At 51.7% G+C, this 15524-nt stretch overlaps 1 protein-coding gene across 4 annotated transcripts in view; it reads right to left on the bottom strand.

Moving 5' to 3' along the window:
* The window catches only part of ssh (Protein phosphatase Slingshot), a 420346-nt gene that overhangs the window by 51277 nt on the left and 353545 nt on the right, over positions 1-15524 (bottom strand). For all 4 annotated transcript variants that reach the window (XM_065424416.2, XM_065424412.2, XM_065424413.2 and 1 more), the window contains one exon: positions 6496-6561. In XM_065424416.2, coding sequence (XP_065280488.1) covers positions 6496-6561 — 66 coding nt within the window. The remainder of the gene's footprint in view (positions 1-6495; positions 6562-15524) is intronic.

Genomic DNA, 15524 nt, shown 5'->3' on the forward strand with positions numbered 1-15524 from the left:
AACAAAGACACGTGCGGCGGCACATTCTCCGCCACAATGCGACCGCAAATTAATGGCCCGTTCGCCGCTTTGTCGTCCGTGTCCCGTCACGGCCACGCGATTTCGCGAGGGCAGCCCGCAGCGAAAAGGCTACGCACATGCGCACTCCCGCTGCTCTGCGCATGTCGCTGACCGCACCTCGAACCAGCCCAAGCAGAGACCACCCCCGCCTGAAGTTCGGCGTACACAGCATTTGGCCTTCTCAACGCTGCCGGCGACCGTCGCAAAACGTCCGCGCATACTGACGCACACAAAAGTTTCGCGAAATGCGCAAGCTGAGAAAGAACTCGGTAGACATCTCGGCGCACGCATGTATACCCATTAGAAATTATCTCTGCACTCGACCACGAATACGAGCACGTGTTCTGCATCTGTTATCCCCACAGTGCCAAACGTATCCATTTTGATTGATTCAGGCGCGGAAAGCTTAATCCCTAGTAGGGAAGCTTAAAACCCATAGCTGGGCGTTTAACATGTTCAAGGGGTTCCATTTGTTATAGCTCAGCAAACCAACAATTAATCGATTAATATACCAGTTAATAAGGATCAAATAACATTTTATTGTCTGCTTGCGCGAACTTGCTCTCCACGACCAGAAATAAATGTGAACACTTTCATTTTTTCTTTCGTGCCGCATGGCGTTTGGTCTTTGCTGGGCTAACTGCAGGCTATTTCATCGATCAATCAATCTTTCATCTGTACGAAATACAGCCTCAACACAATGCAGGCATACGAGCGGTGGACGTCCGAGCCACTTTTACTGCGAAACTTGCAGTTTCACGTCGCTCTGTTGATTCATTATATCCAAGTGCAGAAGTGCACGAACACCTATCGCATAACGGGCAGCGACCTTCGCGTCCGGAAAACGCAGCCTCCAGTAACAACCGTTCAAGATACAAACGAGAGCGTTAGCAAGCGTTGGCAATTGCCATGACTCGGAAGTGCTAACGCTGCAGTGGGTGCATTTTTCTCCAAAAATGGTCACTACGCACGACTCGCAAATGCTCCCAAATTTACAGTACATTTCGATTCCTTCTGCAGACTGAGGTAGCCGTTGGTAACGATCTAATTCCTCTATATAAACCCTCAATAGCGGCCGAGGTAATATAGCTGACAGAGCGAAGTTTCTGCGCGGCACGCAACTGTGCGCAAAATTAGGGAGTCAAGGAGAAGTTGGCCTATGGGGCCACGATGCGACGATGACACGTGTGACGCAACGACGACGGCGAGCGTTGTGAGGGAGCAATATAGCGGCATCAGTGATTTCCCTAGCGAGCAATACGGGACTGACGCTCCGCAATAACTGTATGCAAATGTACGTGATGCAGAATGGCAGACCAGCTCGCCAAGCAAAGCGCGAACACGAGCCCCGGCCAGCTGGAAAAAAAAATAAATAAGCGCACCGTCTGTACAATGTAATAACTGCTAATGCATTTTATGACCCGCCGTGGTTGCTCAGTGGCTATGGTGTTGGGCTGCTGCGCACGAGGTCGCGGGATCGAATCCCGGCCACGGCGGCCGCATTTCGATGGGGGCGAAATGCGAAAACACCCGTGTGCTTAGATTTAGGCGCACGTTAAAGAACCCCAGGTGGTCGAAATTTCCGGAGTCCTCCACTACGGCGTGCCTCATAATCAGAAAGTGGTTTTGGCGCGTAAAACCCCAAATATTATTAATGCATTTTATGCACGGTGATACCGCACTTGCAAGATCGATCAGCGCGCCTTATAACTCAAGCTGAATCGCGTCGGGTGCACCTCGTCGAAGCGCAGCTAGTTGCGTAAAGGCACGTAATAAAATTGCCGCAACAGCAGCTGCAGCAGCAGCAACGTCGGCCAAGAAGCTCTCGCGACGGAGACACCATAAGTTCAAGGCAAGCGGCTTATCATTCCGCAAAGAAAGGAAAAGCGAGACGAGGCCGCCAGCTAGGCCGCGCCATGTACAACGACCACTTAGAGAAGGCGTGCACCGAAGCTGGCTCATTTACAGAAGAGACGCGCCTTGCAAGCTGGAAACCGGAGAAGTACATCCCGCGAAGCGCCGCCGCGTCTTTATAGTTAGGGCTGGCTGCGGCGACGGCCGCGTCTCCCTTCGCCACAACTCGGAGATAACAGTCAATAACGACAGCATGTGTGTACAAAGCAGCGCAGACGCTGCAAGGTGCACAGGCGGCACCGATGCGCGCACGATTTTCCCACCGTCGAGGCACACAAAGTGCAAGTTCGGTGAACCAGCGAGGGGGGACGCTACGTACCGGTGGCATCGAAAAAAAAAAAAAAAAGCCGGACCGACTATGCTTTTCGTGCACTGATTTATGTGGGACAGGTTTTTCTTCGGACTCGCAAATGCCCGCACTCCCGTCAACCGCGCGTTTTAGCTGCCACGTCTATCCAGAAGCCACGGTTGTTGCTGTCGCGTTAGTTCGCGGCGAATTTAATATTAAAAGCAGACATCGCAGCATGAGAAACGGGTACCGCGTTCAAGTGTCAAGTCTTCACGTTGCGAGCGAAATGAACGCTAACCGAATGCGTGACTTTTTTTTTCTTGGGTAAAAATCGGTACGGGAAAGAAATAAGAGCAGGTGGCTCTGTGGCAACATTCTTGGAGAGAGAGAGAAATGGAGAGTGAGCGCTAACCCGACAGCCTCCTTCCCCATCTCGGCTGCAACGCTTGGCGCAAATATGTGCAGTCGCCAACAAAAGTTTAAAAGCTAATAATGCTGAAGCGAGTTTTTTTTTTCTTTGTTTTTGCGCAGCCTGTCCACGCCGGCTGAAATCGAGTGGTGCAGCCTAGACGCGCCCATTCGGCCAATTCGATGTATTCGAGCAATTCAACGTTGCGCAACTGTCCAACAATAGCCGATAGCACGCCTCGAGCTTTCAACAACTGCCAGGAGGGGTCGCCACGGGGCAAGTGGCCGTGGGCATACCGAGGCAGCGTGGGATCAGTCCAAGGCAGGCGAGGATTTGGACGTGCACAGAGTGCGCAACAGTTCCTTCAAAGGCATACGTGAGGCTGAGTCAACCGACCGCCACCCTTATACACACACACACACACACACACACACACACACACACACACACACACACACACACACACACACACACACACACACACACACATACATGCAGTGCTCGAACGCGGCACAGTCGACAGCATAAGTGGCATATGCGGCTTCGGGCGAGGTCTGCGCTCGCTCTGAAGGACGACGGCGCATAACCCTTCCGCCGTAGAGGTTCAACTGAACGCACACGCATGGCTCGTCCCGTTTAAGAACACCCGGCAAGCGACGTCGTTAGATAAAGCAGATTCCACAACTAACGCCTGCGACGAAGCGTGACGGCCGCTAAATGGACTGATTTGTGGCCCTTCTCCCCGCCACCGCCATTACTGCAGAGTGCCCTCCAGCGTTCCTCGCTTAGGTCGCGACCGGGATCCATGCACGCCGTCGCATGCGTGCCACCGACCGCAAATGCGCAGGGTTCACGAGCGCACGCGAGTGGGCGGCGACAACGCAACGGAAGGGGAGGGGGGGGGGAGTGGTCTCGAAGAAGGAGTGCGCTAATAGAAGAGCGGTCTCTCCTCGGGGATCTAGCTACAGAGTTGCGCGAGAACAGAGATAGACATTGTCTCACAAGGGGAAGGGGGGGGGGAGAGACAAGATTTCGAAGCATCGGTTGCGATAGCAAATTAGTAGACAGCTATACGAAGTAAGGATAGTACTTTTAACGGCTGTATAAACCAGTAAATAATCGCTTACTAACTAAATTAGCAAACATAGTCTCACGCGCGCACAAGCAAATACGAATGCTTCTCACTCGATGACCGCGGACACTCGCTGTCAAAACGCTGGCGTAAGTGAGCGCGGCAGCAGCAGCGAGCGAATTGACATTCGTGCTGCCTCTCGCTTCAGCGCAAACTAAGTGGCGAGAACACAGCTCACACGACGTCATCAGCACTAGGCACACTGTTCCATCGCAGATCGCTTTCAGGAAAGGTAGCGCACGGCCGCGCCACATGCAGCCGCCGCCGGCTCCCCTCCCTCCCCTCAACCCGGTGCCTTGGGTCCGGCGGAAGACGGCACGCTTCCTATCCGCTTCCCTCCCTTGCGCTCGCGAGATTGAGCAGCCATCGCAAACTCACCTACGCATGCTTTCACTCGCACAGACAGCATACGGCGCCCGGCGCCGATGTTATCGCCCTTGGACTTTATACGGAACATCACGGCGACGGCAGGAATGCGTCTGCAATATCCGCATAATCGCTATCGAAACAAACGCAATGCGAACGCATACAAATGCCCGAAACAAAGCGAACCGAGTGCCATGTCCTAGCTGCAACGAGGGCTCGAGGTCGACAGCCATTTTTCGACGTCGCTGGGAAGTCGCAAAACGGGTTCTTTCTCTTGGAAGCGTTGTGTTGCACGTGTCCACGAATACCTAAACTCTTTGTATGCGGCAAAAAATATCTGTGGCAAATCTCCACGTGCGTCGCGTGACCGTCAATAACGTAAAGATGGTCCTGGGGACGATAAAGGATGTCTGAAAAAAAAAATGTCTGCAAAGTCTAAAAGAATTCGCGATCCCGTTTCTGGATTGCATTGCGTCTCCCGTTTGCTTGACTGGTACATATCCTTCATGCTGCTCGTGAAAATTGATTGACTTAGAACCGATTCACAACTAGCGCCGTCGAGTACTGGCACGTCAAAGGACGTCTTCACGCTAATTTCGCTCAAATCATAGTACGCACACTGAATTAACAACACAGCTAGTGATTACAAAAGACGCTCCAAATACGAGAAAGCTTTGTAACGCCGCAGAATACAGGCACTCGCCGTCCCCAGCAGCAGGTGCGCACAATACAGGACTAGTTGCTTCCGGTACACAGGCGCTCGGGCTGACGCGTCGGCCAAGGACACAGACCACGAGCTCCTTTCCGCTCGCAGAGGACAATCGCGTCAGGGACACACAAACAATCCCGTCGGACTGTGCATGGAAGCATCACGGTGCCCTCTACCTGAAAGCATAATAGCGATGAAAAAGAACGTCTGGGCAGGAGCCCTTGTTTTGTTTGGGAGCAGGAGGTGGCTTCACGTCGGACCAAGTGTACGTGTCGGCGCCCATTATCGAGCGCGAAAAGAACGTGCAGACAGGGCGATATCAATTTTTCTTGTCACGTCGTATTCTTCCAAAAAGAAAAAAAAAAGGATAGGAGTTTTCTTACACAGTGCAGTCGGCGACAAAGCAAATCAGGAAGGATATACGAGACAGGAGATGTACAGCCGATGACCCGTGCGTTGCCTTTGTGGCCATGTTTCCGCTGGCTTCCAGCACGCGCACATCAGTGTCAGGCTCAAAGGCACGCGCATGAGGCGCAATACGGCAGCGGTGAGAATGCAAACCACGAATATTTATTTGTATGTGACAAGGCCCGTCATTCGCTGGCCCTGATCCCTCACAGTGGACAAAGGATATTTGGAGGCAAGACACCGGACAAAACATGTGCCGCCATATTTCATTTAACACCGCTTGTGGTTCACGGCATATGTTATACCTTCTTTTCTGTCCTCGTCGTCGGCGTATAAAGGAAGCCAATGATAAAGAAAAAAAGAATATTTCGGCGTCTAACACCAGTCCTGCTGCTGCTTTTTTCAGTCCGGGCTGGCGCGCGCTGGCAAATTATCAATACGAGCCGACGAACCTTCTTGGACTGTCCTTTCGCTGGGACCATCCGCTGACGTTCGGGAGCGCACACGATCGACGTGCGCATTTCGTGTGGCGTGAAGGTTCATCTGCTCTCCGCCTATTACACGAATGCTCAGTTCGTCGCTCTCGAACTCCTCGACCATATGCAACGAGTCACTATGTCACTAGACGCACCCCGTTTAACCTTACTTCCCGAGAAATAGCCCTCGTGAATCCCGCACCCTACCGCCCTGTCCGCAGGAAGGCTATACCACAGAGTGCAAACTGTGGTATACGCAACCTCCAATCGCTCGAAATCTGGCTCAGCTCCACCACCCGAGGCACGAGAGGGGAGCCCCGCCCGCAAGTACTCGTAAGCTATACATGTCAGGTGAGACCTGGCAAGGCGCCACTCCCGCTGATGAACGGATCCTTATTATTTCAATAATTTATTCACTTTTGAAGGCTGGCCCTAAGCATGAACAGGAAAGTTTAAAATCTGAGCTTTTACGCGCCAAAACATCATCTGATTATCAGGCACGCTGTACTGGGAGACTGTACTAAGTTTGACCACCTGGGGTTCTTTAAGTACGTTTATACATTCCGCCCCTATACAGATGCAGCAGCCGCGGCAAGGATTTGATTCCACGCCCTCCTGCTTAGCAGCCCAACAACCGCAGCCACTAAGCCGCCACAGTGGGTAACGTAAAAGTTTAACACAGCCACGCCGGAAGTTTCAAAGTTTCAGACAAACAGGAACCGTCGCACTCACCACATGGCCTGCACGGAGACCGGCTTGAAAATGTAATGCCCGCTGCTAGATGTCACGCTGAAACCTCTGAAAAGGAACAGACAAAAAGCAAAGGCAGTCAAAGAACTGTCACGGCACCGTCCCCACCAAGCAATCGCTGCGCGACGGGACAAAACAAAAAGAACAACAGGTTTGCTGGGCTTATGATACAACAAATACAGTTCACAGTGCCTTCTATTTTCCTCTTGGCTACATCATTCATATGAATTAAAATAATCTCCTTTTCATAACTTGTTTGACGAGATAATGTGCTGTGAAACTAAACCTGTCTGAAGGTGTTGCAGCCGTGTGATGTCAATTCTTCACAGCCCTCCGTAGTGATGATGTGCTATTATTGTTGCTTGGCAACAATGGACAAATGAAAGACAATGTAAACCCAATGTACAAGCGCTCGCAGACCGTCTATTAAACAGAAAAAAGGTATCGATGATTATCGCAGTTTTCTTTCGATAAGAATTCGAAGGAAGATATCCGTGAAAAGGCCAGAGGCTTGAATTCTGAAACGTAATGCATGTGCACAAGCTTGAGAGAAGTGGACGAAATGAAATTTCGCATTTCGAAAAAGGTATTTTACTATTTTAAGTTATTAGAATGACAACCGATTAGTGCTATCACCACGAGGAAATAAAATACGATTAATGCTAAAACTATTAAGACAATCTGTAAACGCCATTGCTGCGATGTCCGACAACTTCCGCTTGCATTAGGTCGCCTTCGAAAGCGAATTTAGCGCAATGCTGCAGGTTGCATTTAACGCTTAGAGAAATTATTTCGGTGTGACAATTAAGCATCCAAACATTCGCTTTCGGCATGTAACTTCCACAACGGTTACGGCCAGTTTGCATACTTAACCTAACATTGCGTGCTGCGATCTAGTGCTCACTGGGCCGGCTGAACACTTGCGCAGTCCTCGAGATCGGTCACACCACCGTCCGCGAAAGAAACACCAAACTGAAGCTGAAACGAGCGGCCGCGGACCCACAACCGCGCAGGAAAACACTTGCACAAGGCTGTACGGGTACAAAAACAAGCGAAGCGTTACAACAAATACCCGCCACGGAGTGGACAGCCATCGGGTCACTTTCGACGACGTCCATCAGCCGTGCCGATGAACGTAAGTAAAAACGGAACAACGCAAAAGAGGGCCGTCGCAAGGCTCGAACCGTGCACGCAGTCGCGCGAGGCGTTCGGAACACCGAGCGAGGCGACACCAGGAGCTGCGTCCCCGCACTTCACGCGAAGATTGCCTCGCCGATGACTCTGTCACTGTCAACGGCACACTGACGACGTGGGGGCGGAGCGCCTCTAGCGACACGATCGCGTGGGAGGCGACAGAGCAAGCGGCGGCTTGAGCGGGTGCGCTTGCGAGGCGGCCGCGAGCGGAAATCGACGAAAAAACGCACGACGAGGGGGCAACAGCCCGCCACCTGTTGGGGGGGGGGGGGGGCACGTGTCGATGGAACCGATCACTACGGGGCAACAAAACGGCGCAAGGCTGCGTGATCGACTGTAGTCGAAAAAGCTCCGGGATTCTACAACAGGATGCGAGTACTCAATTAGTACTGCACAAATTTTGCGGCCCTGCAAACATCGACTGCTCGAGGTGCGGATTGCATGTGTGTGGTACTGTACCAGGAACAACCTTACAGGGAATCTGCTAAATGTCTAAAATTCACCGAGACCGTTCAGCAAGGTTGTGAATGAAGATATATATTAAAAGAAGAACCAAACTGTTCTGTCGAAAAAATCAACAACTTCCCGTGAGGTCCTGAACGGTGCTATATTAAAAGTCAAACTGATCTGCTGAAAATTTCCGTCACAGGATCCCATATCAACTGATCGATCCCGTCACCGACTTCATTTAATACACGTACGTCTACGAGTATACGGTGTCGAAAAGCAATACCTAACATGCTGAACAGTCACTAGAACGTGGCATTACTTTACTACCGTGAAAGTAGTGTGCGCTAGTGTAGAAATGATCTTAGAGAAAGAATGTAATATAGGTCCAAGTCAATGAACATTTCTGTAATCGAAATCTCACGTCCAGCAAAAATAGTTGACAAAGAACAAAGCTGTACGAGATCCGTGAAAACTTCTCGTAGGAGTACAAATAACACGACCTGTTAAAACTTCTTGAATGGATACTTTCGCTTGCCTGGATAACATCCCGGTCATTCTACCTATTTCTCTCTCTCTTTCTCGCAAGGCCCGCAAGAATATTCAAATGTTATTGTAAGCTCATGCTGGCACCCTTATAGATACCACTCAATGCGTGTGCATACGCTTGCATAGACCACTGGAAACCCAGTACAACGCTGTTTAAGGAACTCATCAGATGTATGCAAATTTTGACTCGGTTGCTGCAATGTTGGCGTTCATTACGTTTTCGCGTCTGCCTGCGTGGCGATCGTTCAAAGTCTTCCGCAGGCTCCCACTAAAAGAGCGTATGCGATCCTAACGGTTCGCGCTAGCCGCCTACACGCAAGCCGTGCCACACACATCAAACCGCCACGTTTGATATGCTGCAAAAGCATACCGCGTTAGCGACAAAACGAACGTATCCTCTCAACCATTTCACACCTGCCCGCGGTTCTTAGGCAGAGTCCAAAATCGGCAGTACATGTGCCCACAAAATATCTTGCGAGAAACTGTATATACGAGAACACATTTAAAAGAAGAAGAAAAGAAACACGTCTGTCGCGGTAGCGCTACTGTACTCCTTGAGCTGGATTAGACAAAAACGTGTACATCATCTTCAGGAGAAGTCGAAATAGATAATCGAGTAATTATTCATCTCCCTGATAACTTCGAAATTACACACTTCACATGGCACAAGCTTTGTGGGTAGGATGCAGCATGGCGCGTGTCATACACGCATGCGCCATCGCATCGTCGGTAGACCGCATTTCCCCGACGAGTACATTGCCGGTGCACAGGGAGGCACGTTTACAGCAGGTCGCTCCACTACGGCGAGCTTCCGCAGACACCTGTCATACGATTTTCGGGAATGCCGTGCGCGCACCTCCACACATGTCGCAACGCTTACGTGTTCGTGCAGTACTAATACTACCCGCCCACAGGGCACAACTTCAACATCGTTGCTGAGGGAGGGTTGTGGGGGAGGGGGTACACACAAAGAAAAGGCGGGCTCGTGTGCTACGCTATTACAAGAACACCGAACCATTCGCGATTCTCGCGGAGAACGGGCGCATGCTGCAACCCGATGCTGTGCCCGACAGGTGTCGAGGCAAAAGCAGGGACTTCCGAGTCAGTGTAGCAGATTGCCCGCATAGGCATAATTACAATTGAAATAAAGAACGCTGTTATACCGTAATGTCTTTGACAAACGAAAGTCGTTTGTATACCGAAGACTTTTATTCATCCCTGCCAGACCGAGCACGCCGATCAATATATATCTTCGCCGAGAGGCGGTAATGCGGGTGGCAAATACAGGCCACCACGCCGTGTTTACATGCACCCTACCGCTAATGGGGGGGGGGACCCACCCTTGCTCTCTGCGTTCGTCTCTTGGCTACGTGTATAGACAAGCGATCACCGTACAGCCTCAACCACAAATAGCTCGCGAGCTGCCGAAAGAGACTGCGGCAGCCAAAGAGGGGGCCCCCTCCGTTCAGCCGTATAGTGTTTGGGATATGCGGGAGCTCTCGTTGGACGCCAGACGTAAACCTCCACGTGCACGGTATCGGCGCCAAAAGGGGAAAAAAAAAAAGCAAGCCCGAGATGGTAGGGGAGCCTGCGAGGAGGACGAGCCTCCGCTTCCAAAAACGAGATGCGGATACGGATGAGCGCGCGTCGAACTCCCGCGTGTTTGTGTACACGCGCGCACATAAGCAAAGCAGGCACGCAGAGCGAGTGGAGGAGGGACCGGAGAGCAACGACCTCGCATGCAATCGCACACCAACAATCCGCGCAAGCCTCACTGCACATCCCATTGCACGCTAACTGCAACTTGGCTGCGTTACTAACGCCAGATTATAATCCCGCGCGTGTAATCTGTCGCCTACCTGCCAAGTTCGGACAAGCCAAGTCCGGAAGATTTTGTGACCGGGTGTGGGGTCGGTGTCGGTGACTGCCGCTCTCACTCTGCATTGCTCTGTGGTACCAACAAAATTGGCGGCGAGGAGTTACGGAGTCGCCATCTATCGGAAGCGCCTCGCTGGCGTAGTATGAGGGATCACGTGGCGCGCTCTTCATAGGTTTTGCTGTCGGCGCTCACTGAAAACACCACGCGCGAGCTCTCCCGGACATTTCTGTAAGTACTTTTGAAACGAGAGAAGTTCTTACTGCCCAAATAATAATCTTGGGCAAACTGAAAGCACAGAATCCTTTACAAACGCGATCTCTTTACCGAATACGTACAGTTAACGCCACTGCGCGCGGTCGCCGCGATGGAGTCTCCCGATTGAACCGGCTTCTTGCGTGAAAGATAGGTAAACGCTGAGAGCAAACTATGTGAAATATGTTCCTATAGTGTTTGTATAACTAAATGGAGCGTAATAGAACGAAGCCTCAATGCAGCGATCGCGCAGATTCGCAGCGACCGACTGCGCGTCTGCATGCTTGTCCGCGCACTGTTTCGTTTTCTCCACGTGCGCGTTTTCGCACCGTGCCATGAGCTTTAGGCCGCAGAATATGAGCATTTGACAGTATACAAGCAACCATTGCTGCGTGGGCGCTATCAGAGCTGTTCAAAAATAATTTCATTGTAGAGACTTCGACGCCTACAGGGACTGTGATGTGCCGTCGCGACGATTCAATATTTTTTTTTCTTCTAAATTCGTTGACCTTTCAATATTATTTCTCGAGTTGCGTCGCACTGTATGTTTATCGGTGTTCTCAGCGTGCAATTTCCCGCTGCTCCTTTTTTGTAATGCAGTGCATTAATTCACAACACAAACATGACCATATGCCATGCTTTTTTTTAAATGTGCTTCGTACCGCTGCCTTTCCACTCCACTGAACTTGATCGTATCTATAGCATCGAAAAGTTTATAGACCAAACCGTCGTGACATTAGTCGTACAGCGGACTCGGGCGAGCGTCTCAGTGCGCGTTTTCAGAACATCGCAGACCGGGCGCCGTAGCAGAAATCTTCCTCGCGTCTGTGCTTGCTGCATACCCGAGTTGTAGCCGATGTCTGTTTGCCGGTTTTATGTTTCGCGAGCCAAGCTTCACACAGCTTCTTGTCCTGCGGCTACGTGTGAATAAGGCTGACACCGGCCTCCGTTACGTGCGTCCGGCCCTGCGGCACCGAGCAGTAGCCTACCATGTTGCGCGCCTTCAAAGGCAGCCACTACCTATTTTAGGGCTTTCAAGCGTTGTAAAGGAGACACTCGGAGGGGGAAAATTTCGCCACTAAATGAGGACCGCAGCGTACGAGGGAATTTAAACTCGTTTTCAGCTCGCTTCGGCGCTCCCGAAGCAGCCGATGCGGCCGCTATGTCCACGTGATCCCTCCTAGCACGTCACGCCGACGGTGGCGCCAGCTTTTCCAGTGGTGGAGCTCGAGGCCAATACCGAGCACTTCCGTTGAGCTACTTGGCAGTTGAACTACCACTACTTTAGAAATAGTTGATACTTTTTTTTTCGATAGTGTTCCTTGCTGCTTTAAGCCATGACTGACAGTAGGCCTACGCAACGCCAAAGCGGCTGACGCCGAGAACGATGGAGAGTCTAGTGTTGCTGTATTTGCGGAACTCGGCATTCGCTCACTAGCTGAATGAGACTACGGCCAGGGCACCCAACAACTCCGTCAGCGTGAAGAGCGGCTCGTGTGGCTGACGAAATAACGCACGTATAGGGTTTCCCTACTACTTTCTTAACAATCCTATGTGCCATGGACGTCCCACCGGATTGGACTGGGTTGGATTTCTTTTGCCAATATGGCCAGACAACGCAGTGGGTGCGCATAGAAACGGGGCACAACTGCAATTGACGGTTTGCAAAAATACTATTGCGCATGCGCGAACACGGCTGTCACGAGCGCCCTCTACATGGTTAGGTACGAGAAGCAGACGAACCGCGCCTTGAGACGACGGTTTGTGGTGGTTTTGATCGCGGTATTCTCGTGAAAAGGACGGCTCGTTGTGATGCGTATTGTGCACAAAGTGTTTCACGAGCAAACGGAGCACGAGTTTATTTCGGTTTCCGTCCGAGAAGAGCTATCCGGCGAGGAAAGCAGCATGGATAAGCGACGGCCGGAGATGCCATCACAGCACACAACTTGCTCGCTCCTCGCCGAGCCGGTTCTCATCGCGCTATCATCTGCTACTGAATTGTCATATGCCAGAGCTGCGAAGTTATTTCGGCCTGCAAGCTTCGAGACACCCTTAAACGCAGCCGCATTTTGCCGGAATAGGGAAAGTTCAAGATGGACGGGGACGGACAGCGCTTGCGAACGCGCCGTGGTGTCACTCAGTTGTCGCTGACACGTTATTATACTAAATATTATAAAGTGACGTCGAAAGTGCGTCTCATATGACAATCAGCGCCTAGTACTACGCCACTGAAGTGATCGAAACACACCATTCGAGGGCAGTTTGTGTGACCGACGGGCAGCGCGGAGCGACCACTGCGACGGAGTTCGGCTGGTTTGCTCTTTTCTGCCGACGGTGTACAGATAGGCAAATGTATTTCCTATTTAGCCTTTTAATACTGATGCATGAGGTAAAGAGCTAGCAAAAAACTATGCCTTCACTTCCTAGCAGAAGCTTCTTCGTAACCGGCGACACCCACGGCCAGCGAGCGAGGCCTACCGTCTTCATCGATGGCAATTAGTGCGTCGAGAAAACGGCGCGTCGTTTGAGACATTCCCGTATTTGCCGTGCGCGAAAAAAGGACCGTCGTAACAAGTCAAACAGCTCCGTGAAGCTTTGCTTTGTTCCAGATGGGCCATATTAGTAGGATAAACTCTCCTAAGCGGAACATCCCACTCGGCGCGCTCACTTTGTCGGCAGCCGCCGAACGCTCGAGCCGGCAGGCCTAGCTCCCGGTTGTCGAAGCAGCAGCCGACGGCGCTTGTAATGAAAACGGAGCTGGCCATAAAGTGTTTATTTTCATGAGTATTTTAGCGTCTGGACAATTATGTCGCGGTTAAATGAACGCAGAGTTGGTTGTCTATACTCTGTCGGCAGCAAAGGGCAAATAAGGCTAGCCGCCTTGCACGGTGGTCGCTGCGCGCGGCCAGTCTGCGAAACCAAGTGTGGACACTCGGCGACACATCGGCAGCGTGTTTCGGCGACGCGCACTCTGCTCTTTGTTGAGGGAGTGTATTTCGCACGCGTCAGTCCCGTGCTGGCATCAGCAGCCCCAAATATACGATATCTTTAACGTAATTGTCATTCAGTGCCGAGCCTCGATGAGCCTGGAGAATAGTGGCAGTTATACAAAGCAGATGTTTCCACACGCGATCAGTTTGTGTGGTACGCTTCGAGAAGTCGGAGGTCTATGACATGCGCGAAAACTGGAACGGAGTGACGGCGTCTTCAATTATTTTTGACGTCATGAACACACGCGGTTGCCGCGGCAGAGGCCAGGCAGCAGCCGAGAAACGAAACTCGCTCTCTAACCATATAATCTCGCACGCAGAGCACTGCAGCTTTGCCTGTTGTGCGCCAGGTGGCGCTCACTATTTTGCAAACCGTCAATTTCCGGGAGATTTTCCTGTCAAGCGTACAACCGGAAGAAATGGCCGAAATCTCCCGGAGTCTCCCGGAGAATCCGGGAGACTGCGGGTGTGTCAATGTCGTCTAAACAAGAACAACGTAGACCACATGGTGAATACTACGGACGCGCCAGTATATTGCAGTTATTTCGCGAGTCAGACAGTGTTACGATCAGCCTACAGGGGTACTGCTCTGCAAAGCTATTCCAGCCCGCTGCACGTGCTTCGACCGACCCGCGGTGGTGGCGCCCTTCAGAGAACCAGCGAGGACGACAGGATTTAGCGACCATGAACTTCCTTCAGAGAACTGCGGACTACGGCGGCGTTAATCCACCATGCGCCTCGTTCGGAGAATCGGTGACGGCAGCAGGGCAGGCCACGTTTGGTGCCCAACGTATTGTTGGTTGATTTGCCGGGTCTTCATGGTCTCTCCCTGCAGCAAGAAGAGCTTTCCCTAACAAAAGGGTGCTTTGCGGTACGGGGGCTCTAGGATTCGTCACAGTCTGCTGACACTCGTGCGACTACAGGAGAAAGGCAGCTCTGGAATTTAGAGGCGCAAGACAATGGGCAACCGGCGGCCGCGCTGCGGGGGTTAGCTCGGGGAGCCGACGCCCCTTTCAAGACTCAAGATAATGGACAACCGGCGGGTCGACTGCGTTGACGCTTGACGCTGCGAATCGGCGGTGAACGGCCGTTTTCCCTCCCCTAGGGATCTAGGGAGCACGGAGTATTTATAAGCGGCTGTTTGTCGCTGCAAGTGTGTGCTCGTGCTCGTGAGTTGTGTGCTCGTTTGCTGTATGCTTCGTCTTGCGTGCTCCATTTGGGAGCCACGCTAGACTGTCGATGTATCTCTTGTTTAAAATGTAAATACTGTAAATAAACCCTGTACGCCTAGTTCCTCCCAAGTTCCTCTCTACGACCTTCAACCCTTACAAATGGTGGCAGCGGCGAGACCGTCCGTTGTTGGATGTGGAGGACAATCGCAATTGCTGTCCCCCAGATTTTGGACCTTGCCGTTGGATGCGGGAGTTGGCCGAGGTTGAGGAGGACTTGTAGATGAAAACTGGAGGTTTACTTAAATTATTTACATTGAGTACAAAGAAATTAACAGTCATAAAGTCATTACGGGCCGGCAGCAACTCGGACGCTGCGGCCCGTGGTAAGAAGCTCGAAAGAGATGAATGAAGGAATGCTCCCTTGATGCTCCCGATCTCTGGCTTTTAAGCCCTTCGGTGTCTCGAAGGCACGTCACGTTCGGCCAATCGGCGAGCCCGCTCAGGTGTCGTCATTTTCGGCCAATAATA

This window comes from Dermacentor albipictus, chromosome 2 (genome assembly GCF_038994185.2).
Source record: "Dermacentor albipictus isolate Rhodes 1998 colony chromosome 2, USDA_Dalb.pri_finalv2, whole genome shotgun sequence".
NCBI classification, from domain to species: Eukaryota; Metazoa; Arthropoda; class Arachnida; order Ixodida; family Ixodidae; genus Dermacentor; species Dermacentor albipictus.